This window comes from Armigeres subalbatus, chromosome 1 (assembly GCF_024139115.2).
Source record: "Armigeres subalbatus isolate Guangzhou_Male chromosome 1, GZ_Asu_2, whole genome shotgun sequence".
Taxonomy (NCBI): domain Eukaryota; kingdom Metazoa; phylum Arthropoda; class Insecta; order Diptera; family Culicidae; genus Armigeres; species Armigeres subalbatus.
Genome location: NC_085139.1, coordinates 244,683,260 through 244,710,713, shown reverse-complemented (window position 1 = coordinate 244,710,713; position 27,454 = coordinate 244,683,260). Strand labels below are relative to the sequence as shown.

The following is a 27,454-nucleotide window of genomic DNA, read 5'->3' as shown; positions in this document are numbered from 1 at the left end:
TGACCAAATAATCTCGGAATTTTTCCAATCAATCAACTAACCAGTCACCAGTCGATTTTAGAGGTGCCTAAATGATCGAACCAAAACTACTAAATGATCGAGACCATCCTTGCTGCTATGTATCTTCCCACACTGTCTTGTGATTGGCCCGTTTTTGTTGAAATTCTTTTAATATAAAATATAACAAGAACTGGAAATATTCATGGGCTGATATTTGTGATATTTCACTTACAATTCAAACTAAAACACACAACATTTCTACCGTTAAGAATTAGCTCTATTTCAATACATTTATTCGACACCTATTCGCGTCGTTTACCATACAAATTTCAATTTCACTAAATATTATCGTTTTGTAGATCGACTTGTTAATACGTTGCTTTTGGCTTTTTACCAATATATATGAAATCTCTCAATAAATTTTAAAAAAGAAAATAAATTATTTACATGAATATTTGAACTAGAATGTCGAAATAAATGATCAGTTTTTGATGAATAATGTTAATCAAAAATGGATATTCACAAACACACGTTAAAAAACTATAAATAAATGTTCGTAACGCTCGTTAGGTGTGCGTTACTTTACCTTTGAAACTTTGACAGATGTTTTTTTTTGTTTTTTGTTAATACAAATCCGGTTTAAAAATTATCTATAAAAACGTATATATTAAAAATAATTCTCGTTATAAAACATATCCCGTTCTCTTTTATACGGAGAGACCTGTCGTGTAACGCTGGGACGTCAAAACTCCCGATGGTTTCGATTGTTATAATAAAGATGGCAGCACATGTCGATCCATGCGAAGAACTACACTATCTTTCTATATCTGGCTTATTGGGCGTATAGGCTCAATTGTTTATTGCTTCGTAGACTTTTGGCTTGTATTAAAATGATCTGTTTCACTCCTTTTGAGGAAGCATTACGCGCGAATAAGTACACTTTTGATTGTATATATGCGTTACCGTAGATTGCATTCAAAGCAGTTGTCTCATTGTTTACGTACCTAAGATTTGTCATTAGTCTTTATGATGTTGGATGCCTACAATCTACTTCAGCAGCAAAAGGCGGTTTCCTAATTCACACGTGTTTTAAGGCTTTTTGCAATGATTGCAATAAGTTAGTTTGCCTTCGTCAGTATGGCGAACAATTGGCGATTCAATTAAAAAGAAAAGTTAAATTAGATCCAAATTTCTTGCAAGTTGTTGACTGATTCGCCTGACTCTGTCGGCACCAATAAAAGTGAGTTTCATTGGAGAAAGTAGCATTTTAGGAAGAGGGGTTACAGACTAGTATATGTTATTTGACCGACAATATTACGCTTGCTTTCCAAAATGTTCGGAAAAATGGCGTTGTATATCTTGACCAACTTTGTCGGCTAAAAACTTCCAGGCACTTGTTTGTTTTGGTTTCCATTTACTTGCCTGCATATGTTGGATTTTTGAAAGTAGTTGTCGCTTGTTTGTAGATTGGATTCTCGCCCTGTAGAATATATGAAAATTTGAAAAATTGTTTTCGAGAAATTTGACATTGACAAGGCTTACCGTATCCCACTTGGCCATCATTCGCTCCTTCTCGAAGCGTGCAAACTCCCGTCGATCGTGAATTGTGGTTAACAGCTTCCACAATAGGAGAACCGCCAGCCCAATCAGGACAACGGCAGCGATCACAGCTAACACAATCCCTAACATGAAAACTTTCGGAGGACATTCCCGCTCTTCTTGTGCCTTTACGACGATCTGTTCTCCACTGTCGTTATACGAGAATTCGTATCGGCAGTCATCTTCGTCAAAGAAGGTGCATTTGTTATCGTCTTTCTCTTCGTCGATCTCCACCTTCTGAACCGGAATCGGCACAAACAGGGTACAGTTGGAAGCACAGTCTGCCGGGTCAGCCAGCGGACCCGTTTTGTACTGCTGGCATTGAACGCAGTGCTTGAACTCGTTACACCGCCCCGAACAGGTTGGACACTTCTCGCAGAAGCGACCTGAGTAACGACCTTCTTCAGTTATCTTACATCTGCGAATGTAAAAAAAAAACTTTAGTTTAACAAATCTTACGTATTGAACGCACAAACTCACCTGCAGCCGCCACATTCGCAAGTTCCATGACCGGAACAGATCTCTCCACCGGAAGGCGGAATACAAGTTTCGTTTGTTGCCTTACAATCGCAAGCTGCGCCTGTCCAGCCTTCGGCACAGATACATTCTCCACAGGAGCAGACGCCTTGTTTTGGTCCAGAGCACAGTAAACCATTGTGACGATCGCAAGAAAAGTTGTCACACTCGCAGAACGTGCCGGAGATAACCTCTTCAGGGTTTACCCTTTTGTCACAGTCGCACACTCCACAGACGCATTGTCCACGCCCGCTGCACTCAATGGACGTATTTGTCTGTCGACAGTTCTCCGCGAAACCCGACTCCGTGTGGATGTCCGTAGCCGAACACTCGCACTTGTGGCCATGGTGGAACTCGTCACAGTCACAGATTCCGCACTTGTACGTGCCTACTCCGCTGCACTCCTCGGCATACTCCTTGTAGTCAGGATTTCCTGGCAGCTCGCAAGGACAACTACACAGCATCTCGATGTCCACTGTCAAGCTCTCGTTGATACCAACTGGGTAGATCTGCAGTATCTGGTTCCAGTCCCGTGGGTTCTCCGGGCACTTCAACAGAGTGATGTGGGCTTCAAAGTTGACGATATCTCCGACCTTAAGGCCGTCGCACTTGCTCGTTTGTACCAGCGGGCCATCACCCTTGCAACGGGAGTAGTACTTAACGTCAATGAGGCTGTCCGTACGGTTGTCCTTCATCTCCACGGATGAAGAAATTTTCTATAAAAAAGCACAATCAACATCTCAAATTCTAACCAAAGAAAACTACTGCTAACTAACATTGTACTCATCCCGAACCAGCGACACGATGTTGGACGAATCGTTTGACAACATAGCAGCCGACGAACCCTCCACTAACTTCGACAAACGATCGTACACGGACAGCTCGTTCTGCGTCACCGCGAAGATCACGTTGATCGCGTTCTGCTTCACCTTCAGGTTGATCTGCGAGATGCTCGGATAGTCGTGTATGGTCGAGTGCGTGTACATTCCGCGTTTGTCCAGGTGGCACTCGCCATCGTTCGGCGTGATCACACCGCCCAGTTTGCCATCGCCAGCGTAGTGGAAGCCGGCATCGGTCGAGAACACCAACAGGCGACGGGCCATCTCGCGCCAACCGATCTGATCACGGCAGACCACGGCTTGCATGATCGCGTCGAAGCCTCCTTCGGGGGCGTCCAGGTTACCGGACACGGCTGCCCGCTCGACCTCTTCCTGCGATTCGACAGCGTAAGGCATCAATTACGGAGCATTGAGCGGCCAGAGTTCAAAACCCTGCCGATTACTTTAAGAAGCGATCGCAAAATCAAATCCCATAAGCCCAGAATGCATTCCAAAACCAAAGCGAACGTGACATGCAAAAATATTTACGGTTAGCGGCATTTCTTAGCTTAAACTACGGATTAGTTTCAACGATGGCGTGCAAGTTGATACCTCATTCTAAGCCGTCTAGATTGTGATTGGTGCAGATGACGAGCATTGGGAGAGGTGCCGATGCTGACAGTGTTGCCAGTTATTTAAAAAAAAATGAGCGTCTCCGTCTCACATTCGGCCGGAAGCCGTGATGTGACCCGAATCTATTGAGCATTTTTTCAGGAGGTTACCATAATGTGTGACATTTAGTGGGGTCTTCCAACTCGGACAGGAAGTGTTTGATGAGACAATATGAAGCAGTTGTACGGGGAATGAAGCTTTCGCAATACACTAATCTATAAGCTGACAAATCATTTCAATAATTAGGATTCAACAGCTCGTGGTGACGAAGATGACAGGGTGTTACAGCTCATTGCCTGGCTTGTTCTAGGAGCGTGATTAAGCCGTGTGCGCCGAAGGGTACACGAACGGCAGTTAAGGGTCAGTAACGAACGCGAACGAATGCATAGACCTCGCAGCTGGTACTACTATTCGATCCCTTAGGATCGTTTGGGGTTTGTTGTACAAAGAAGTGACAGCTAGTTATCAAAGTTATTGTGTGCCACTTCTTTCTACAATTCTGACTTTTAAGCACAGCAGTGGGGCCAGCCACGCGAACCGATCTATCATGATGATTAGAAAACGGAAGGAAGATTAGGGGTTTCAAGACTCTATCCGGAACACGCAACTTACTGTAAACCGGTGGGTATCCACGCTGAGGGGCATGAGATTGTGATAGCCGTAAGGAGCCGCGCACTGGGGACATGGTTCACGGAGACTGTGTGCAGAGAAATATCGGGAACATGGTTGCCATTAATTTTGGATGTTTTTAATTGTTGGAATTTATGGATTTTCATCACCGGAAGATTTCAAATCGATGGTCTGCGCTCCAATCATACTCGCCGAGAATAGGAACGCGTATGGGACTTCCGGTGTTTCAGGATGAATGGTTTTCATGTAGACAGTATTGTCAAATCTTGAATTTTGGATTATAATTAACTTCATATAAAATGCTCGTTGCTCATACACGCTCGTCCAAAATTCATACCAATCATTGTTCAGTATACAGGATCGCCCTTCCGATATCAGCCGATCGTCCACCAGGGCCAATGGTTCCTCTTTAAGAACTCAGGAATAGTTGTGCTATAGGAATGAAAGTCTTTCAGCGATGATTGTCTTCTAGAAATGATCATCCCTGTTTAAATAATAGTCTTCTATAGAAACGATTAGGGGAGTCCCGTAGCGTAGTTGGCTACACGTTCGCCTTGTAAGCGGATGATCATGGGTTCGAATACTATAATTTACTCTACACAAGTGTCATGAAAACAAAATAAAACCAAAATGTTACTAGTAGTGGGTCAATGTTTCAACTACTTAGAATGCTTGTAGAATAGACTGAATGTATCTGAGGGCAAGAAAACTGAATTATAAGAGACTTTTTTGAACGATTTTGTTATCCGACCTCCAGACTGTCGGTGAGAACAATGATCGATTCTCACCCCTAGACCTATTACTACCGATGGCGGTAGCGCATGTTACTCAGCTAGAATCGTCTGCTAAACGATTTTCACTTAGATACAATCATGTTTTCCGTCAGGTTAAGGGCCTGTAAATCCGTCAGGTTATGGGCCCAGTTTCCGGATCGCAGAATTGACGGTCGATGTGTCGTGTGCGTTATAATTAAAGAAATGCATGCAAGATGTGCACTAGGAGAGGCACGCATTAGAGAGGACCGTCGCCCAACTTCATCACTCCTCCTCGATGGTAAGCCCTCAGACTCCTAACCCCAGCATCTCGGCTAGTTGACTGTTATGTACGCGCCAAAGGGGTGTTCGAGTGCATCGTTGCACATAAATTAAACGCGCACATACAGAAAAACATATTAACAACTTTAATAGAAGACGAACTAAAACATAAACAAACATTCGCGGGAAGCGCGCGGACTGAATACATAACAAAACATAATGGCTTCTGTTGTGGTTCTTGCTATCGCGCATCAACGGGTAGCAGTGAGCAAGCAGTGTTGGTGAAGGTAGTGTTGCTGGTGGTTCAGTGGTCCTCAACATCTCCCCTTCTAATACAGCTGGAACGGGTCGATCCTTATCGGCGGTCTTCGATAGTGTAAAGAGCGCCGAGGTACCTGGATAGTTGTTTAAGTTGTACTTGACAGTGCAGGGCTTGATTCTACGATGTGAATCTGGACGTTGACGTGGACGGTTCACGAAATCCGGTGACTTCGCTCGGTTGAACTGACGGGGCTTGCAATGGTATCGATTGATCGAAAGGTGCAGCAAGCGATGATGGCATCTGTGCCACTGGTGCGGATGGTGTTGGAATTGCAGAAGGACATGACGGTTGAGGCTGGCTTGGTTGGTGCAGAATCCAGGCTTGCAAAACGATGTCCAGCGGCAACTGATGATTGCTTGTCCTGGACGGGGTCGTCCCGGATGTTACTACTCTGCCGACGCTGGTTGATGTGCGACCGAAGCATACGCCTGTCTTCAACCCACACGTCAAACATTACGTTTCCAATTCGCTCCAAGACTACCGCAGGTGCCCATCTCCAGGAATTGTTGGTGTGCTCCTAGGCAAAGACATGATCTCCTTTTTTAAATTACCTTGATCCTGAGTGGTCGTTCACTTGCGGAACGGTTGCCGGACGTAGGTCCAGACTGGTCCGAATTCTACGCTTAAATATAACTTCGGACGGAGATTTACCTTCTGATGCTGAATGATTGGGTGTGGAACGGTAGGTCCCCAAGAAAGTGTCCAGCGTCTCTTGGATGGCTTGCGGGTGGCTTGCTGAATTGGCCTGAAATGGAGACGAAGTGCTTCAACTGCATCTAAAACGATCGATCTTACATCATTCTCCGTGACGAACTTGTCGGTACTGATGTAGACGATATCAAAGTCTTAGAGGAGAAGTTGCAGTGCCTAACGCCGAATTCCTTTCTTTGAACCGAAGATTCGAAGCAATGGAGCGTGATCGGTCTGCAGAGTGAAATGGCGACCGAACAGCATTTTATGGAACTTGGTCGCAGCGAAGATGATCGATGAGTCCCTCGCGATCCGGTTGACTGTAGGCTTGCTCTGCAGGTGTCAGCGCTCTGGAAGCATGCATGCACTTCTTTCAGCGATCCATCTGGAAATTTGTGGCTGATGGTCACACCGATGCCCACTGAAGATGCATCCGCTGCTACTACTATCGGGAGCTGTGGATTGTAGTGTGTCAGCAACAAATCGGACTGGAGAATCAGCTTGAAGGTAGTGAAGGATTTCTCACACTCCGCTGTCCAGGCGAACTTATTGTCGGCTTTGAGCAGCTCATCGAGCGGATATCGAAGCTTGCGCATACTCGGGACGAATTTCCCGTAATAATTGATCGCCCCCAAGAACGAGCGAACTTCCGAAACGTTTTTCGGCACTGGTATATTGCAGATGGCTTCGCCATTGGCTGGAACCATGCTCATCGATAAGGTGTCCAACGTATTTTATTTGTCGCTGGCCGAACGAGCACTTTTCGGCTTTGCTGGTGAATCCGAATTCCTGGATGCGACGAAGAACTGCTTGAAGGTTGCGTTTGTGGTCTTCTTCGTCGACTCCGCCGACTAAAACGTCATCGAGGTATCCCGAAGTGCGTTCGAGACCAGCAAGTATCATGTCCACGAGCTGCTGAAATACTCGGAGTGCTGCTTTGGCTCCTGGTGGAAGCGGATTATACCTGTAGAGTCCTCGGTGAGTGTTGATGGTGAGCATCTCCCGACAGCTTTCGTCCACTTTAAAGTAGCCTCACACCTCGAGAATTTGGTCCGCGGATTTTTTCCCATGTATTTTTACATATGCGATGTTTTCCGTGCCCAAATCCCGAAAACATCACATATGTAAAAATACATGGGGAAAAAATCCGCGGACCAAATTCCCGAGGTATGAAGCTACCTTTTTCCGGTAAGTACAGTCCAGGAGTCATTTCTTGAAGATATGATGTTTGTCGAGATCTCAGTGAAAGTGGCGTTTGGGTTTCTGAGATACGGTAAATATTTCGCTGAGAATCGGCAACAATCGAAATTTTTGCCGAAATTATTATTAACTAATCTGCAGCGGTGCCTGATTTTGCCGAGCTCGAAAAAGAAAAACTTAGTGTGTACATGCGGTGATAATCTGCGCGCGAATCCCTCCTTTGCATAGGAACTCCGTAGCTTTTCGTTTGCATACCCCGCCACCGTCGGAATAAATTACCCGTGGCTTCCTTCTGAACAGATTCTGGACGTAACGCACATGCACCATTTGTCAGTGCCCACTGGTCTTCACCGCTGTCCTGCTTCTGCTTCGCCAGGATCAATCGGCAGTTCCGTCGCAAGTGCTCTTTCTTTTTGCAGAAAAAGCACGTCTTCTCCGACACAGTAGTGGCACTCAGTTCCCGGAACGATCCTTACGCCGCTCGTACTCGTCCAGGTGTTTAACTTGCCAACCTGTCGACTGTCCACGCGGTCACGAGTCCCCTGTATGAATCCGGATCACCTCGCCAAGCAAATGGCTTTCCAGGTCGCCTCCTTCAAGCAGGTTTAGGTTGCAAAGTTTCTTCCGGAGGAAAACTGTCGATGGTACGGTGACCTTTTCAGGGCACGATCTCAACTAAAAATCTTTGGCAGTAGCAGCCGTCTTCACGAGGCATTATTGAGTTTTGTCGATACACAGCTACATGGTAGCGCGGGTCTTTTTGTCGTCTTTGTCACACTATGCCACGTTTTTGGACTCCGGCATTTCGACGAAGTACCATAATTCCTCGCGGATCAAATTGATCTCCATTCTGAACTTCCATGTTGATCGCCGCCATCCCTCACGCCACGTGGCAAAACTTTGCCGAAAACTGAAAACGTTCTCGCGCTCTTGCCGAATCGGAAACGCTATTTCCGCGCAACCTCCACTGGGCCCATAACCTGTGAGAATGGGGGTTCCAGTCCGAAGGTAAATCTTGTGTAAATCTTGCGTTTAAAACTATCGCTTCACGGGTTAAAGCATGCGTCGAGACAATGGAATGAATGCTTCGATGTACTTGTCAAGCAACTAGGAGAAGCTCCAAGAATCTTTGTCTTTACGTCCGAGGTTCCGCAAAGGGTCCGTCCATCTTGAGAAGAAGCTCGTACATACGGTGAAGGCATGCCTCGCGAGGAAATTTGAGATGGTCCTGTAGTTTTCTCGTCCATCGGAAATAATCATCGTCTAAAAATGATTGTCGAACTTTAAAAATGATTGTCCCTTGATAGTAGAAAATATGTAATTCTGATTTTAATCATAATTTATGACACTTATTTACAAACAATTTCTTTAATAACCGTAGATGCTGTAAAATATTTCAACACATCGTCAGCACAATCTTAAATAAAATACTTTCAGACCGCATAATAACAATTAACGGTTTTAGAATAACTGAAATTTTTACCAAACAAACAACTACATTTAAATATATAACATGCATTGAATAAATAGTGATTATGAACATGAATAGTACACAACAATGATAACACAACTGAACGCTTTTTCAATTTTGAAGATTTAAATAATCGACATTTGAAACAATTAAATAATATCCAGGAAAAAAAACGAAATATGATCGAAAAAAGAAACCGTGAAAACCTCCGCCAATCTACAACTATTGCAATTTTCTACTGAATGCACATATGACCTTATTCTTAAATTTCTATATCGTACAAACAATTTGAAGGAAAAAGTAACATGTGGACGACCAAACTACCATCCATTAACGGTAAACAGCGATCGCTTGGGATGCCACCAGAGGTCAGAAAAGAGAAAAAAACTTACGGAAAACCGACCGGTGTCGACGCTCAGCGACATGTGGTTCTTGTAACCGTACGGGGCTTCGCAACCGTCGCATGGATTTTGCAATCTGCCATTGCGTTCGCACGTGCCAGGGGTGAAGAACAATAGAAATTTATCGATTAACAATTATTAGCACATGTGTTCGAACGGACACAAAACTCGGTGACGATCACGTCGTGGCAGCCAATTCGACGGAGTATGATTGACGGATGTGCTGAAAGTAGATTAATTTCCGACAAAGAGGGCACACCTCCGAACGGTACCGCTTCTTCGGCACGGTTGAAACGTACGGCATCAGGACCTTGTCGACGAATGAACCGAACCCGAGTCGGAAGTTGGACGTAATCTTCTGCATCTCCTCGGCCAGCTGGGCTCCGAGCAAGGACAGCTTCTCCTTGTCGTCCTCCATGGACTTGGACAGATCCATGAGGTAGTACAGATCGACGGGGTAGTCCTCGGCTTGCGAGTACTTGACGCCTAATCGGTAGACTTCGTCTGAAAATAAGCATTTGATTAGCTGCTATTAGTGATGTCGAAACCGTATGACAATGAACTCACTCAATCGCAACTTCAGTTGCACCCTCTGCGGGTAGATTTGCACAATGCTCTGTCCACTGGCGCTCATGCTTCCGGACGAGGACGAGGATGACGACGAGCTGGAGTGAGACGATGAGGACGATGACCAGTGCGAACTACCGGACATCTCCGCTTCGTAGCCACCGCCGGCTCCACCCACTTTGGTTGGTTTGCTGAGTTCCCTGGCGATCAGCGTGATCGCTTCGTTGCTCGGGTCCACAGTGTACTCCTCCGGGCAGTACCCGACGTCGTGACCGTGGCATCGCGGCTTGGTGAAGTTGGCCTGAGTGCACCACCGACAGTTGCTGGTCTGGATGCACTCGCGGCAGGTCGTTTTGCCCGGACACGTTAATTGGGACGATGATTGGGCGGCTGTGAGGGTGATCGCGCATAACAGAAAGGTCGCAGCCAGGGTCACCGCGAGCGGTCGTTTTCTGCTTATTAATATTGTCATCGTGGTGCGGTTATCTGGAATGTCCATCAGTAGAGGGTGAGTGTATAATAAATAAATGGAAGAAGGCAACATTCTGAAGATAATTGCAGCAATTATCGGACGCATTTAATTCGTTTCGGTGCACCACATATGAAGCTTTGATACTATACATTCAGTAAAAACCCAACTTAATTCACCGAGTAGTGATACTGCCTTTTTCGTATTTAGTCAAGACACCAACCTTATATGGCGCTTATATGGCTCGGTTTGATGAACCATTTTCTTCATAACTTTTAAATGGAACGGTCGATCTTTATCAAATTCAATAGTGATCAACAAGGCTTTGCCCTCTGTCAAATAAAACTTGTTGCGAGAAAATCGGTTAAGGATTAATATATGAAAAGTTGTCTAATGTTTTTCTTAGCTTTTGTGCACAGACATACACACACATACATACACACAGACAGACAGACATGTGCTCAGTTTCAAGGTGGGAGCTCGGGACTTGTTCCCGAGCGCCAATGAAAAACCACCAATCGGCGTGTCTCTCGGGAGATGACCGGGCCCTGGTACCAGTTCACTGGTTCCCAGCCTGCCCAAGCGGAATCTGCCCAGGGGACGTGGTGAAGGTTTGACAGTGGACTCTGTTGAATCTCTACAAAAAACCACAGGTCTATAAGCAGTTCTGTACAAGCGACCCGTACCTCTTCCAAACCCCCATCAACAGGAGTGCCAACCGGCACATTAGGATCGATACCAGTAAGGTCCTAATTACGATATACTGGTCACGGCTTACGACAACGGACAGAATCTGGATATTGGATTGGAAATGACGAAATTGGGCTGACGGTTGTGCTGTTCTACTCCCTGAGTAAGGAAGGGTGACACCGGCTTGAAATGGCGAGTGGGCCGCCTCCGTCCCGGTAAAAAAACTTGCAGTCCTCCGAATACGTTCAATACTCGTCCACCAAGTTTCTTGGTGAGTACTAGGCTCGGTTGAGATTTTCCCGATTGCGCGATCGTTCTGCACACGGCCATATAAGTGCGTCCGTGTCAACCCTCGCATGGACCTCACTACTTGCAGATAATCCATGGATCATAAGCGGCCAGGCGGACTCAACAGGCAGACACGGGCGGACGCTGTTGCCGTCGAAGACGTTACTCCACAGGGAGAAGGATGGAGTACCGTAGTAGGTCAGAAAGAGAAGAGAAAGAAACAGCTGAAGTGAAAAGAGGCAAGGAAAATGGAGCAGAACGGGAAAGAAAAGTCTCCACCTCGTAAAAAGACGCTGAAGGGGGAAGCTGTGCTAGTAAAGGCTAACGACGCTACGACGTATGCAGCGCTTCTCAAAAAAAGTTAGAGAAGATCCTGAGTTGAGGGACTTGGGGAAAACGTGATAAGGACCAGGCGCACACAAACACTCTTCGAGTTAAAGAAGGACTCTGCGGTTCATAGCTCGGTTATGCAGGAGCGCATTGCGAAATCATTGGGCTCAGAGGCGGAAGCCTGAACTCCAGAGATGGTGATTTTGTGCAGAGACGTAGACGAGATCACAACGGAAGAAGAGCTGCGGGGTGCACTACAGGCGCAGTGCAATCTAGGCGAGGTGCAAATGTCTTTCCGGATTAGGAAGGCGTACGGAGGCACACCGACAGCGATGATTCATCTGCCAGTAACCGCTACTCATGAGGCACTGGAAGTAGGCAAACTGACGGTTGGATGGTCGAAATGCCCATTGAAAGGCGCCCCAAAAGTGAGTAAATCTGCGGAGAGATGCTTCAAGTGTTTGGGCTATGGACACCGGGCAGGAGTTTGTAAAGGTCCAGACAGATCTAGCATGTGCTGGAAATGTGGGGAAACAGTTCATCTTGCGAGAGACTGCACGCAAAGACTGAAGTGCATGCTTTGCACTTCAGATGACGGAAATGACCATCAGATGGGTGGTTACAAATGCCCAGCCTACAAGAGGGCCATCGCAGGCCAGCAGTAGTGAAGATAATTCAGATCAATCTGAATCATTGTGAAACCGTTATGGCAGACTACAGCAGAAACGATGTGCGATGTCGCGATAATTGCAGAGCCGTATCGAGTCCCCACTTGATTTGCAACGAAATCCTGGTGCAACACGAAGCAGGATAACCAGTGAACGGAAGGAAAAGTGGAAGTGGAAAGCGAAAGCCTTCAACTAAGACCTATTCGTTGAGGCACTTCGACCGGACAGCAGTACCGAGATCATTGATGCGGCCGAGCTAACAAGAATGATGGTAAGAGTTCGGCGTCCAGCTTACTGGTGGAACGACAGGCTCAATACGCTACGCGCTGCTTGCTTCAAAGTTCGGAGGCGGGCACAAAGACTGTGTTCCGGGAAGCTAGGACAGCATTGAAACGGGCTATCCAACTTAGCAAGTCTGCTACAAGGAGCTGTGCCGAGAAGCAGACGCCAACACCTGGGAGGACGCGTATCGGGTCGTGATGGCGGCGAAGATCAAAGGCCCATCGACGCCAGCTGAAATGTGCCTGGACAAGTTGAAGGCAATTGTGGAGGGTCTTTTCCCGGAACATGATCCGACCATGTGGCCGCTAACACCGTACGACGAAGAAGGAGAAGCAAACCCCGTAGATCGACAAGTGTCCAATAGCGAGCTTGCAGAAGCGACTAAACGCCTGAAAGCGAAGAAAGCCCCGGGTCCGGATGGAATACCGAACGTTGCGTTAAAAGCTGCGATCCTGGCATACCCGGACATGTTCAGGAAGGCCTGGATGAAGGCAATTTTCCAGAAATGTGGAATATCCAGAAGCTGATGTTGCTGCCTAAGCCAGGAAAGTCACCCGGCAATCCGGCCTATATGCCTGTTAGACACGCTCGGGAAACATCTTGAGAGAATCATCCCCAATAGGCCGACGAAATGTACAGAGGGAGAACGCGGATTGTCGAATATGCATACTTAAAGCAGTATCGACGGTGGATCCAATTCAAACAGTGCTCGAGAGTGCTGAGAAGGCGTCCAAGCAGAAGAGACGAAGAGATCGGTACTGCGCAGTGGTCACGATAGACGTGAAGAACGCGTTCATCTGCGCCAGCTTTTAATCCATCGCGGCGGCGCTGCACAGAATGCGGATCCCCAACTATCTGTGCAATATCCTGAAAAGTTATTTTCAGGGTAGAGTTCTGATGTTCGATACGAACAAAGGACATAAATCGATGCGCGTTACAGCGGGTGTTCCCCAGGGCTCCATACTTGGTCCAACTCTTTGGAACGGGATGTACGATGTGCTGACTTTGCAGCTACCCAGGAAAGTGAAAATCGTGGGTTTTGCGGACGACGTGTCACTAGCGGTGATGGGCGAGACTCTCGAAGAAGTGGAGGCAGGGCCGGTTTTAGGGGGGGGGGCGTATGGTCCGTGGCCCCGGGCCCCCACAAATCTTATGTACCAAAACCAACTTTTTTTGCACATTTTGGGGGCCCTACAAGCTGTCAGCCCCGGGGCCCCCTTCTAGTTAAATCCGGCCCTGAGTGGAGGTGTTGGTGATGGAGACGATAGCCATGATCGAGCGCTGGATGAGCGGTGTTAAGCTGCAGATAGCTCACCACAAAACGGAGGTGCTATTAGTCAGCAACTGCAAAGCGATCCAGCGGATGGAGATCGTCGTCGGAGGCCATGCGATTGCTTCGAAGCGATCACTGAAGCACTTGGGAGTGATGATCGACGATCGGCTAAATTTCAACAGCCACGTTGACTACGCCTGTGAAAAGTCGGCGAAGGCAATGAACGCAATAGCGAGGATCATGCCAAATGTAGGCGTACCAAGAAGCAGCACGAGGCGTCTGCTAGCTAGTATCTCGAAATCGATACTGCGGTATGTGGTTCCTGCTTGGGGCAATGAACTGCAAACCAGGCGGAACCGAGAAAAGCTGAAAAGTGTGTTACGGCCGATGGCCATTCGAGTCGCGAGCGCATATAGAACGATATCGTCAGAGGCAGTATGCGTTATTGCTGGGATTCTACCCATCCGCATCACCCTGGAGGAAGACTCGAGTGTTATCGGCGAAGAGACACCAGAAACGTAAGGAAGGAGGTGAGAATCCGATCGATGGCGAGATGACAACAAGAGTGGGACAGTATGGAAAAGGGAGGTGGACCCACCGGCTCATCCTAAACCTGTCGGTGTGGATGAACAGAAAGCATGGTGAAGTGAACTTTCACCTGACGCAGTTTCTGTCGGGTCACGGATGCTTCCGGCAGTACTTACATCGGTTTGGACATACTAATTCACCGTTATGTCCAGAGTATGAGACTAGAGTCGAGAGTCGAAGAGACTCAAGAACTCGTGGTATTCGATTGCCCAAGGTTTGCGGAAGTACGTAGAGGAGTGCCTGCCCTACGGGCGGACAACATCGCAGAGCGAATGTGTCACGAAGAAGGCACGTGGAATGTGGTCAGCAGAGTCGTGACGCAAATACTGTCAGAGCTGCAGCGTAGATGGAGAAGTGACCAGCGAATAAGCGTGGTCTCGGGGGAAAATCCAGTGTGAGTCAAGTGAGCAGTGTTTGGCCTCGGGTCGTCGAGGCGCCGATGAACCGGAAGTCTTCTACCAACCGGAATCGTCGGACCGACCTTGGCACTCGAACAGCCAACCTGCTGAAGAAAGAAACTTCGGGTATGTAGGGCACCGCCAGTGCGGACGTCATCCACCACCGGAACTGTCGGACTACCTCTGCAACCCGAAGACGAAGCAGCCGCAATAGCCACCGGTAGTTGGGGCACCATCAGTGCGGAAGTTTCCTTCATCGGAACTGGTGGACCACCCTCGACGCCGGCGGGAGTCTGGAGGATTCGAGTTAGGAAGTTTGTAGCACGACCGCCGAGGGATCGAGTAGCAGTGGATTAGCCAGCCAGTCGGCGAACTAGCATAGGCTAGGGGCCGGAATTTCAGAAGAAGTGCATGAGCACAGTTTTAATTCCTAATATATGTTAGCTGGGTTACGGCGAATATGAACAGTTAGTGAAATAGAATAATGCAGCATGGGCGTGATGGCTATAACACCGCACGTGGGCGAATGAGGCGCAATATAAACGGACGCGTAACAGACAAAACTCGATTTTTCGGAGGAAAAAGCGCCAGCAGGAAGATCGACACCGTGAAGAGACGGATTATCTGTACAACGCTAATCATGGAAAGTTCTATGAGAAGTTAAACCGTTCACGTAAGGGCCACGTGCCACAGCCCGATATGTGTAAGGACATAAGCGTGAGGTAATCCAAAGGTGGTGGCACCACTACCGCTCAATCACATTGCTGAACGCCGCCTACCAGGTACTCTCTCAAATTTTATGCCGCCGACTAACACCAATTGCAAGAGAGTTCGATATTATCGCTTGCAATCTGAATACCCGCCAAAAAGCATGGGGATATCACCGACGGAATGAAATCGGCGAGTTACTATTCCAAGACTCACAACTCGGAAGCTACACCACCTAATGTTTCTATCGCCAGCCGGCGTACCATCGACTCTGGACATCAACCTCACGAATGCGGTTACCGATATCACTCAATATTGGCGAGTAAAGTTCGGACCATCATCTCCGTCTGAGTGGCCAAGTGAACGTAGAATCATGTGGACTGGATCGAGTTTTAACGAAGAGTTGATCAACGCCTCAACACCCAAGCTCCTCTGATATCTATCGCGAACATCGACCGAGCATTATCAACTCTCCATCACATCCTCTGAGAATGAATGCGTCAAACGACTACCTCGGACTGTAAGTAACGCTATCCAAATCGACCCAATGACAAAAATGTTATTATCAAGCGCAACACTGTTAGGCGAAAGGTCCAAAGATCAGGCAACTTGAATAATAGAAATATATCCGCTAGGCTAACTGAGTTAATCCGTAACTGAATCGATATCCATTAGAAACGAGATGTTTCAAAATAACTTAATAGTTTTCAACCTTCTCCACAGCTTGCCCGGTTACCGTAAAGTTGGAGAGGTTGTTTGTGTCTGCACCCAACGATTTGGTTTTGTTGACGTTGCTGGTGAGACCAGCCGTTGAGGAGCGTTCGGCCAGGTCGTTCAGATTACTCTGCATATCAAAAGCACCGTTGTGCTAATAGAGCAATCTTCTTCTTCATCTTCTTCAATGGCTCTACATTCTAACTGGAACTTGGTCTGCTTTTTAATTTTTCCTCAGTTATTAATTGAAAGCTTTTCTATTTTATCCGAGGCTCCCTCGCGTCTAAGGGTGCCCCACAGATTTTCGTGGTTCAGACGTTCGAATGCTTTTTCGAAGTCAGTGAATATCAGGAAGAGGGACTCTTGGAATTCGTTGACTTGCTCCAAAATGATTCGGAGCGTGACAATATGGTCCACACATGATCTTCCTGGGCGGAATCCTGCCTGGGGCCGTCGGAGAGTCGAATCTATTTTCTCCTGTATCCGATTTAGAATATCTTTGCACTGAACTTTGAGAACAATGCACAGTAACATGATGCCTCGCCAATTGTCGCACAAAGCCAGATCTCCCTTTTTTGTGATCTTCACTAAGACGCCCTGTATTCAGTCAGCCGGAATTTCCTGAAGGGTTTGCCGCGTGCAATTTTGACGAAATCAGACAATATATATATATACACATAGCCTGGGGAGATCATTCTTGAGCATTGTAAACGACATTCTTAAGGCGTAACATAACTCGCCGGGAGTTTGATGGTGTTACTCACTCATAGGTGGAGTCACAAGACGACATTGGGGTAAACCGAAGACCACATTATCAAGAAGACTGGCAACACAGCCTGAAATCGGGCGACACTGTTAGCAGCGCTGTCAGTGAGCCGAGGTGGTACTATGTTTGTTTGTGTGAGTGAATTGACACTGTATCCTTAGTTACACGACCAATCAAAATATATCAAAACCACATTTAAATTATGCTAAAAAAACTCTCGAGAAGTACACTGAGATTAAACGTATTTCAATTTTATGAGATCAACATAACTTTAAGCCGAATAATATTCAGAATTTTGTCTTGAGTTGACGATTGAAGTGCCGCACTCTATATCAATTTCCGTACGGACCTGTTAATTTCCTTCCCATTTCGACTGAAGACTGTTTTCATGATTTGATTTGAAACAATTTATTCTCTAGATTTTTCTTAATTTTTATCATTACCTTACCTAAAAACCCAAAAGTTCGAAAAGGTTATGCTATCCTAGACATAGTAGAAAATGTTCTCTTCACTCAGAGACTGAGTGAAATTGTATTGCCGTATCTTTTTATCTCACGAAAATCTTACTAATTTTTCGTAAAAAGTGGAACTACTAAAATTTTGATTAGTTCCACTTTTTACGAAAAAAATGAGAAAGATTTCCGTCAGAAAAAAAAGAGACGTCAATTTCACTTAGGGTGCGGCCAGAGTAGACGCGAAGTGCGATGCGAAGCGAAGCGTCCATACGATTTGACAGCTCCTTATTTTTGATTGTTATTCCCTTGCGTACAATTTTCGCGCGGCGTCGCGTAGACGCGTCTACTCTGGCAGGCACCTTAGTCTTTGAGTAATTTGAAACGGGCGTGAACAGAAATAGTACCAAATAGTTTTTCTTGAAAATCCCTAACTTTGAGAAAACCCGCGTTAGATGTTTTTCGCCATACAAATTTCAGGGGGTTAACTCATGCTGGCTGATTGCACATATACATTAGCGCCTGAGTAGGAAACCGATCTTTGCTAATAATTCATTGAGAAAATTCAGATGATAGATAACAAAAATAGATGTTAATATATAGAAAAACAAATATTGAGAATGTTAATTCACTAGCCGTGATTATGCTACCTTGGAGCAAGCCAGAATTTTGACAGATTAATAATTTTCCGATGCAAATAAAACTCATTTTACCGCTTTTCAGTTTTTGATGTTTCAACCTTTCCAATAGGTTCAAATTCGTTTTTAAAACAACAACAATACTTTAAAAACAACACTTTATTTTGTAGACAAACGGATAAGAACACAAAAAAGACTCCAAAGAAATAAGTTTAAAGCATACAAAACTAAGTAAATAGCCTAAACTTACACTCTGACTCTCTCTCTTGATTGGTGTTAAGTACTAAGGAACTACCCATGCGAGATTTTCATACAAATAATAATTCCGAATTAGTCCCTTGTGTTTTTTTTCTGAATTGTCTTATGCGAGGTGAACCGGCCCAGGGCCGAAAACCTCATTAATAAAAATAATAATAATAATCTTTTTGTTTCAAACTCATTTTCACGAGGATTTTTTCTGCCTGTACAAAACTAAGCTGATTTGTGATTCCGTGTGGTTTGTTTTGTGAATAATTCAATGTCAAATATTGACAGCTATAGCAAATAATAAAGGTGCGGGGTTCATCGACGTTTGCTTGTGTTGGTAGATCTTCGGCAAAATAAACATAAAAGAGAAATTTTGTAACCCGGCGAACCAAGCAACGAGGCTTCGTGGTGCCGGTTGACTAATAGCCAGAAGCTAGGCAATTAACTGAAGGGCATAATCGTGGATGGCCAATGTTAATTGATTGGTACTGGCGATTTGCGAAAATAGTTAGTATACACGCTTCATGACAATTTTTTGGCATATTGCGATCGCAAGTATTGTATCTGTATTCGCGATGTCGACACAATTTAGAGTAGAATTCTACTTTTACCTACTGTGGAAAATATTCCTTCTAAAAGTTATTTGTTGACAGTTAACTAACACTAGCAGACATCGACTTCCTCCGCACCTTTATTAGATCTCATTTACTTTTGTCAGCTAAGATCACTACCACACAGTAAACAAGCTACCACTTCAACTCAGAAGAGGCTCTGTCGGCAATGAAGTTGACCGCTTGTATGGAAAAATGCCAGAGCTGCCAGTCTTCTTGATAAAGTGGTCTTCGGGTAAACACCAATGTCATGAGCATAGCTGTGTCAAAAATCAGCTATGATTGACTCATAAGCGATTTTTATTCTTCGGCTCCATCGGAAATCGGGAAAATTCTCTAAAAGGCTGGTCCTAATAGCACCAAGCGTCTTTTTGCAACCTAAAACTAAACCAAAGTTTATACAAATATAGCTAAATCACCAAACGGTTATAGAAAAAACCGAACCTCAAAAGCTGTGAAACTTAATTAAAATTAATGCTAGTGTTGCTATGTGAGGCTTAAATTAACGATATATGGCGTCACAGGGGACCGGCGTCGTTGACTCCTTCAACCGGTCCCAGCTACACCGCCTTCTTGGACTACCAATCCGCCGGTGAAGCCGTATCGTCACCTGGCACTTCGTCAAGATTAACGAGAAGACCGCTCAACCGGAGAACGCCTCTTTCCGCTTCGACTGACCACCCGCCGGTGGATCGTTATTGCCGCCTAAACATCCGTTTGGATTTACGGACATCGCCTACACCGATCAAACGGAGAATCCCCTCCAGGCAGCGGCCCCTCCATCTTCAACTGGCCTGCCGCCGGTACCACAGTGCCCCGCCAAATAGGATTACCACCAAGTCACGCAAGTACCCCTGTTGACGTCACGCTTAGAATAAACTGTTATTATTGTAATGAAACCAGCCTCGACTAGATGATTCCAAAGAGCATTGCCCTGGTTTAGTATTTCCACGACTTTTCTGCTTTTCCGCTTTTCACCGGTTGAAAAGGAACCGATCATCTTTCGCTTTGAATTCTAATCGTAGAAATACACAGAAAAAATAAAGAACCTAAAAAAAAAGTTTAAAGAACTCAACTTTGAGGGTCTGTCTCATTTGGAGAATTAAACTTAAAAGTGACAGTTCGAAAATTAAAAAATCACCCCGTTATAAGAATGGCTGGTGCTACCCAGCAATTCCAATAGGACATCGATGGAAAATGATTCGATATCTGTCAAAAGTAATCTTGCTCTGCGAGCAGGGTTATTTGATAATTATTGAAATGTCACTTTTAAGTTTAATTTCAGTTTAATTCTCTAAATGAGACAGACCCTGAGTACGGAGTTCAAATTTTTAACTCAATATTAGGTAGTTTTCTCACTCCCTCTCATGAATGATATTATAAACAAAGAGAGCTGCATCGACCCAACGTGTGTTGTTCCGTGGAAGAAGCCAAATTTGAGTTGTTTTCACCATAGTCTCGGGTGAGTGAAAATAACATAAATTCAAGACAAAATTTTCAAAACGACTTATCTGGTTTTGTAAACAAAGATTCAAACGACGATTTGACGAATCTGATAGCTCTCCCATGCAAACCAACACCATCAATAGCTAGGCGAAGGATTCCGCTACCTGTTGATGGTGTTGGTTTGCGTGGGAGAGCTATCAGATTCGTCAAATCGTCGTTTGAATCTTTGTTTACAAAAGCAGATAAGTCGTTTTGAAAATTTTGTCTTGAATTTGAGTTGGTGAAACTTCATAGTGGGTGAAAATTCAACACGGGAGTAAAGGCAAAGTACTCACCGGATTTTTTTGCATTTAACTTATTTTTGGCTTCTTCCACGCAAGAGCGGATTTGAGTGAAAGGAACCATAAAGTGAGTTGTTTCACGGTTCCGTGTAGGATTTTGCCATTAATAACTTCGGTGTACGATATTGGTGTGTTATTTTGTTCAATCGACACGTGTGAAGCCAGTGGGCAGGTGATTTGATTTCATTCTTGGTCGTTCCTGGTAATTGTTATAGTGAGCGCAAGCCAATAAGCGACCCTAAAGAGCCCCGCAGATAGGATAAGTTTGCGTTGCGTTTGACACATTTCTCATGGGAAAGCTGTCAAACGCAACGCAAACGTATGCTATGTGCGGGGCTCTTTAGACTAATATACCCTCAGCCTCAGCCAGCCAGCGAGTAATACCGATTAGAAGGTGGTGGTCAGACGCGATATCAGCGCTGCGTTCATTTCAGACATCAAGAAGGCTTCGTCTCCATTTTCGGCTGATGCAGATGTGGTCGATTTGATTTTCAGTTTGTTCATCACAAGAGACCCACGTGACTTTGTTCACTGGTCGATGGGAAAAGAGCGATCCTCCAATCCCCATGTCGTTATTGCCACATAATTCTGGCAACTGCTTACCGTTTTCACTCATTTCTCCAAGACCATGACGTCTCATGACACGCTCATAGCCCGTGTTCTCGGAGCCGATTTTTGCATTGAAGTCGCCCATGTAGATCTTGATGTTGCCTTTCCACGACGGCATTCAGTTCACTATAGAAATTCTTCTTGTCCTGTAACTCGGCAACATCGGTCGGCCCATAACATCGGATTATCGTGAGGTTCCTTACTCGTGTCCTGAATCTGGCAATGATTATACCACAGACAAACAGACGTAACACTAGAGAAAATACCATCGACCATGATTTCAACGATCAATTTGAATTTGATTGATTACGAAATTCACAACTAGAGGCGCTAGTGTCGTAATCCTTCGGTTTTGACATTTCAATCCAGCGCCTTCTGGTGACGATGTCATACGAAACATCGTTTCTTATAACATGCTCGCAAGATGGTGGTAGATGAGTTGAGCGATGGATTTTTCAGAAAAAATATTCAAGCTGTTACGTCTGTTTTCTGTGATTATACTCTCATTAATTGGTTCCCACTTGATGAGCACCGCCTGTGCCTGTCCCGAAGGTAGTTTGGCCAACGGACTTCACTCATTCCCAGGATTACAAGCTTCATTTCGTAGTCTGGGCGAATTGCGCATCCAGAGAAAACAATGGATCACCGATGAGACCTGGAGGATTATAGAGGATCGAAGAGAATCCAAAGCCGCGATAGATCGAACAAAAACCAGAGGATCCAAAGTCTCAGCCCGACAACGATACTTGGCTCTGGAGTTGGAAGCAATACGCTCATATCGACGGCACAAGCGAGTGACGAAGGAGAAAGTGCCGCAGCAAACCGGGACTCTACGATATTTCATGACGCTTAAGCGGGGCGAAGATGAATGCAACGTTGCCTTTGAAAGACGCGAATGGTCAGTTATTGACCGGCCCAACTGACTAGCTGAATCGCGAGCAACTTCGAACAACTTTTCAAGTACCAGCTAGGTCACCACCCCCTCGGCATGATCTGCCTAGGATCCGACGAATAACACGCGTCAATACCGAAGCTCTAGCACTGCTAGAGATTCAAACAGCCCCAGGGGTCGATCGCATATCAGCCGGATGCTCAAAGGGGATCCCATGACATCCGCTTAACTACTGCATCGTTTATTTCGTAATATTTGGGACATCGCAACTTTCCTGGTCGACTGGATGCAAGGTATCTTAGTGAAGGTGCCCGAAAAGGGTGACCTGACTGTATGCGATAACTGGCGAGGCATTGAAGAATCCTAGCCCGGATTCAGGATAAGATCGATGCGACTCTCCGGCAGCAGCAGACCGAATATTTTCATTCTAGAGCAGGTCAATGAATTCCAAGAGTCTTTTTACTTGGTATTCATTAACTACGAAAAACTTTCGACCGTCTCAATTACGATAATATGTGAGGCGCCCTGAGACGCAAAGGGGTTCCTGAGAAAATCATCGGCCTCATCGAGGCACAGTACGAGGCCTTTTCGTGTAGAGTGCTGTACAATGGGATGTATTATCCGGGTCGTGAGGCAAGGATGTATTCTATCACCGTTACTGTTCCTCATCGTAACCCGAGCAGGAGCGACGACCTTGATAACAGAAATTGGTATGATTTAGCTTTGCATAAGAGGTAAAATACCAAACAATAATACCAAAAACTTATATGCAGAATACTTGAGACATACCATGTTTAGGTACTTCAATACCAAACGAATAATAATTGGTTATGCATTTGGTATTGAAATTCAATTTAATAACTGAATTTGTTATGGCTTAAGTATTGTGCATATTAGTTTTTGGTATTATTCCTTTGGTAAGGTAAAATACCTCTTATGCAGGGCTAGTCCATAACAGAGTATGGTATCAATAACAGAATTAAGTATTATTGAGCCAATTTCTTCTGCTCGGGAATCGACGAATTTCTGGTAGGCGCGATTGGCCGTGAACCAAACCGCGGGTTGCTATGGCGGCCTATAACCATGGAGCACCTAAACGAGTTCGAATTGACTGATGACGTTGCACTTCTCGCTTAATGGCGCTTTGATATGCAGAGTAAGCTCAACGATCTTGCCGAGTGCTCTTATTCGGTGGGTTCAGAGTGTATGTAATTAAGAGTGGCGACATGTGCCGCATTTGACAGGTCTTCTGCTCGTTTGGAACACGATTTTGTATGGGAATGACAGATGAATTCTGTTCCAATTCTGACAGTGTCGCCACTCTTATTTACATTCACTCTGGGTGGGTTTAGTCATGAACGTCAACAAAACCAAATCGTCGGATCTAAACACGGCTACTTCTTCCAGTTTTACAGTAGCCGGGTAAGTGGAGAATGTTGAAAGCTTCCAATACCTTGGTAGTTAAATGGAGTCAAACGGCGGTACCAAGATCGACTTGGGCGCACGAAACAAGAAAGCAAAGGCTGCCTATGCGAGTTTAAGAAATATCTGGAAAAACAAATCTACCTTGACAACGGGATAAACCGATAGCTGGACATCGTTTAGGATGGAGATCTTTCAAGTCGGCCCTTTGCACCACTGGAAGTTTTTTTTCTTTATTAAAGTGATTTTTAAATAATAAATAAAGTTCATCACTACACCACCATAAGTGTACACGACCCATAAGTATTTTACAGTTATTTGATCTATGCAGATTATTATAGATGTGGTTATTCGACGACCTGAGCGAGAAGGGGATTATGATACACGAAATACAGGTTAAGCATAATAGGCTCAAGCTAGAGAATTGCTCGAGCAGACGTTTTATCACGGTTTCACGACTTCAATAGACCTTTATTGAAGCCGATTTCATACCGCTGAGGAGTTTTTTTGTGGCACAACTTGTTTTATGTACATAAGCAGATCTTTTAAAATGCTCATGACCATTAAACCTCCAACAAGAAATAACAGAAGTCGTCTAAAATCTAGGTTGGTAACAGACGTATGACGACAGCTGGACATCGACCAGGATAAAGATGTTTCAAGTTGGTAAGTAATGTCAATAAAGAATTTATTTCCTTAGTCAATGTGGTTTCACCGCGCAATCCGTCCCCATTGACCATTGGTTAGCCATTAGTTTTTGGTCCCAGATTACTAGGTACCCCTGACCGAACAAAATTACGTATGGCAGTTTTAGTACGTTACTATTAGCACAACAATCGTATCACCAAGGAGATTTTTGGATGCATTCACAAGAAGATCAGAGGCCAAATATTTTTGAATATGGGATTGTTTGTTTTCGTCTGCAATGCTTGTCATGTTACGGTTTGTTTTATCTTGTTCGAAAAGTAGTTACTAGTCGATCGAGTCTGTATCATTTGTGCTGGATTGTGTCTGTTTTGTTGTTGATTCTGTGTCTGGATCGAAGAAGAAACCCTTAAAGTAGGCAATAAAATATTTATCGCAGATTTGTTCCAGACACAAACATCGAATCGATGATGCCAAATGGCATTGATTGATTCGAGGTGCCCAAATAGGATAATAATTCTACACAAAAGGTTAGCTATGAATACAGTAAACTAATTGCTGTAGACAAAATGCGCAATACGCAATGGAAAAATATTTGCGGGATTTGTTTGATGGACCGACATCTCTTATGAAACCTTGTCTTATTCCGTAATGGGAACCATCTAGCCGTCTCTCTCAGGGCACCAAGAGAGAACGTGCATTATTTTAATTTGTTATTTGTTATATGTCTGTAAGAAAATTGTAACTATTGCGTCCAACGTGGGACCCGAAGAAATAGTTGCTACAGTCATTCCTTACGAAAGTATGTGGATTTTGTATGTCTTTCTTAACATTCTTTCGATTAACATTAATAAATAAGGTTGTGCAACAGTGGAAGCAAAGTTTTAGCTGTACTCAACATCTATGGACTCATTGCTTGCTCTACAGTGTCCCGGAAATTGACAATGAGTTCCCTCAATACTGCACGTGGGCTTGGTCAATTTCTCCTATATGAATAACCTTTCAAACAAATTTTCATTGTACTGTCTTCAAACTGTTAAAGTGCATTGGTTGGTGGTTGATTGCAAATGTTAGACTTCAATATTCGGAAGTTCATTTCCGTTCGTCGATACATCAATATTGTGCCCCATCAATACTAGTTGTATTTCGCCAACGTCTTCGTCATCGTTTGTAAACGGCATGCGTCATTCAAGGTCTCACCTCCTTCTTCTGCGTCTGAAGAGCAATTCCGAAGAAAATTCAACCGTGACTCTGTCAAGTCTGCTAACCGACGGTGCCAATGATTCATATCGTCATTTGTGCATGATTGTGGGCTGCTTCCAATATTGGCAATTAGCCAGCTTGACGCAAGGCGCCGGTTTTGAACTGAATGAAAAGCGTCACCGTAGACCAGTTGAATCAGTTTCAGTGGAAAGCGATAAAATAAAGCACTTAATAGCTGATGTTGTTGTTATGTGCAGATATGCCACTCTCATATTTCGTTTTCTTTCTTTCAACTCCTACGAATGGCATTCAAAGATTAAAGATAGTATACCAATCTCGGTTGATGCTGATTGCATTACTCCGGGGATTTATACGTTCGTGGGCGATGAGCTAGTTTTATTATTTATCTTTAATTTTCAATATTCACAAACACTGTTCCAATCGTGTTCAGATTTATGCTACAATGGGCCCTCGTGCATTAAAACTACTTACGATAATGCCGAGTCGCGTGTATCAGCCCGTAGTCTGACGCAGCGGTTCTCGATTTCAATATATGTTGTTAAGTTAACCTCGGGGTTAATTGTTTTCGATCAACTCTTGATGCATGCAGTTCACTTGATTCTGAAAGAATCATGGTTTTTCGTTGAAAAATCTTAGAATACCTACAGAACTTTGGTTGTACGTACTCAATTGATGATGAGATGGATTTCACGAAATATAAACTGTATACGGCACCCTCATTACAACTGCACATTCATATTCCTTGAAATATTCCGATTTGTCACTTTGGCATACGTACCAACGACTACGTTCACTTTTTAATCTTTAGATGACCAAATGTAGAAAACCACGAGCATGTAAATTTTCAGATTAAGGAAAGTAGATCCCAAACACAGCCAAAAATACAAATTTTTCAGGAGCTTTACCATTTTGGCATGTTTGATAACTTGTCACGATATTCCCTCTTTTCTATCAGAAACTTTCCTAAGAAAAAAGGTTGAGAACAGCTGCCCCATGGCGAACAGTTGAGATTGTGTGCGTCTTTGACTTAACTTCTCCGTCTTTACTTCTTCTCGTCGAACTACTCCTCTGTTATCCCACTGTCGTCCGGATGATTCAACATCTGGCTGAGAAAGAGCTCAAATCTTCATGAATCAATTCCTTTTTTCTCCGCCAAGCCTGAACCGCCGATGGAGTCACCTGCCAAGTCACCGACTATGTCAACTACATTCCACTGGATAAGCACCGGCCAAGATAACGGCTTATGTAAACAAATGTGAACGAAACCATTGCATTGCTTCTCAGCACAAGAAGGTATAGCTGCTCCACCCTTCCTTTGGTTCCGTTCTGCCCACACAAATCCAAAAGGTGTTCTCTCGCGCCAGATCATCGCCATTTTTACCACACATTGCACACTTCTTTAGCACAGATTTTCAAGAGCCATGAAAATAAAAGACAACGTCGCCTTCTTACCGTCCCGAATCCGCACCCATTTGGACATCAGAACGGAAACCCCATTAAACACACCCATTTTTGCTTCCTCAGCCATTTCACTGCGCGGTGCACCAAAAACGGAAGAAATCTTCTTTCCCTGCGGTTTCTTACCACTTACCGAATCGAACTCGCACACGAAATCTCGATCCAATCTGCTTGATAGTAAAGGCACTTTCTTCTTTAAAAATATTTCGAGACACTAACGCCGATCGAACGCGCAGAAAGTCCACCAGAAATGCACAATTTCAGTGCATTTTTGCTCGGTAGGAATTTATGATGGAAGAACGAAGAAAAAAATCTTGCGGAAGACGAACTCTGATACGCGACCGATCCCGACGATTGAAAGTGACAGAATGAAGGC

General features: G+C 44.8%; 1 protein-coding gene across 2 annotated transcripts; it reads right to left on the bottom strand.

The window, feature by feature from the left end:
- Nucleotides 1-259: 259 nt before the first annotated feature.
- LOC134206262 (integrin beta-PS-like) lies at nucleotides 260-27,454 on the bottom strand. Of its 2 annotated transcripts, none has more exons than XM_062681956.1 (8): nucleotides 27,212-27,454; nucleotides 9,921-10,406; nucleotides 9,629-9,857; nucleotides 9,345-9,429; nucleotides 2,892-3,326; nucleotides 2,080-2,831; nucleotides 1,543-2,017; nucleotides 260-1,480 (listed from the first exon to the last, which is right to left on the bottom strand). In XM_062681956.1, the coding sequence occupies exons 2-8, from the start codon at nucleotides 10,390-10,392 to the stop codon at nucleotides 1,415-1,417; spliced, it is 2,514 nt and encodes an 837-aa protein (XP_062537940.1). In that variant the 5' UTR covers nucleotides 10,393-10,406; nucleotides 27,212-27,454; the 3' UTR covers nucleotides 260-1,414. The 2 variants fall into 2 exon arrangements, with proteins under 2 accessions (XP_062537940.1, XP_062537941.1); XM_062681957.1 differs by lacking the exon at nucleotides 9,345-9,429 and adding an exon at nucleotides 4,218-4,302.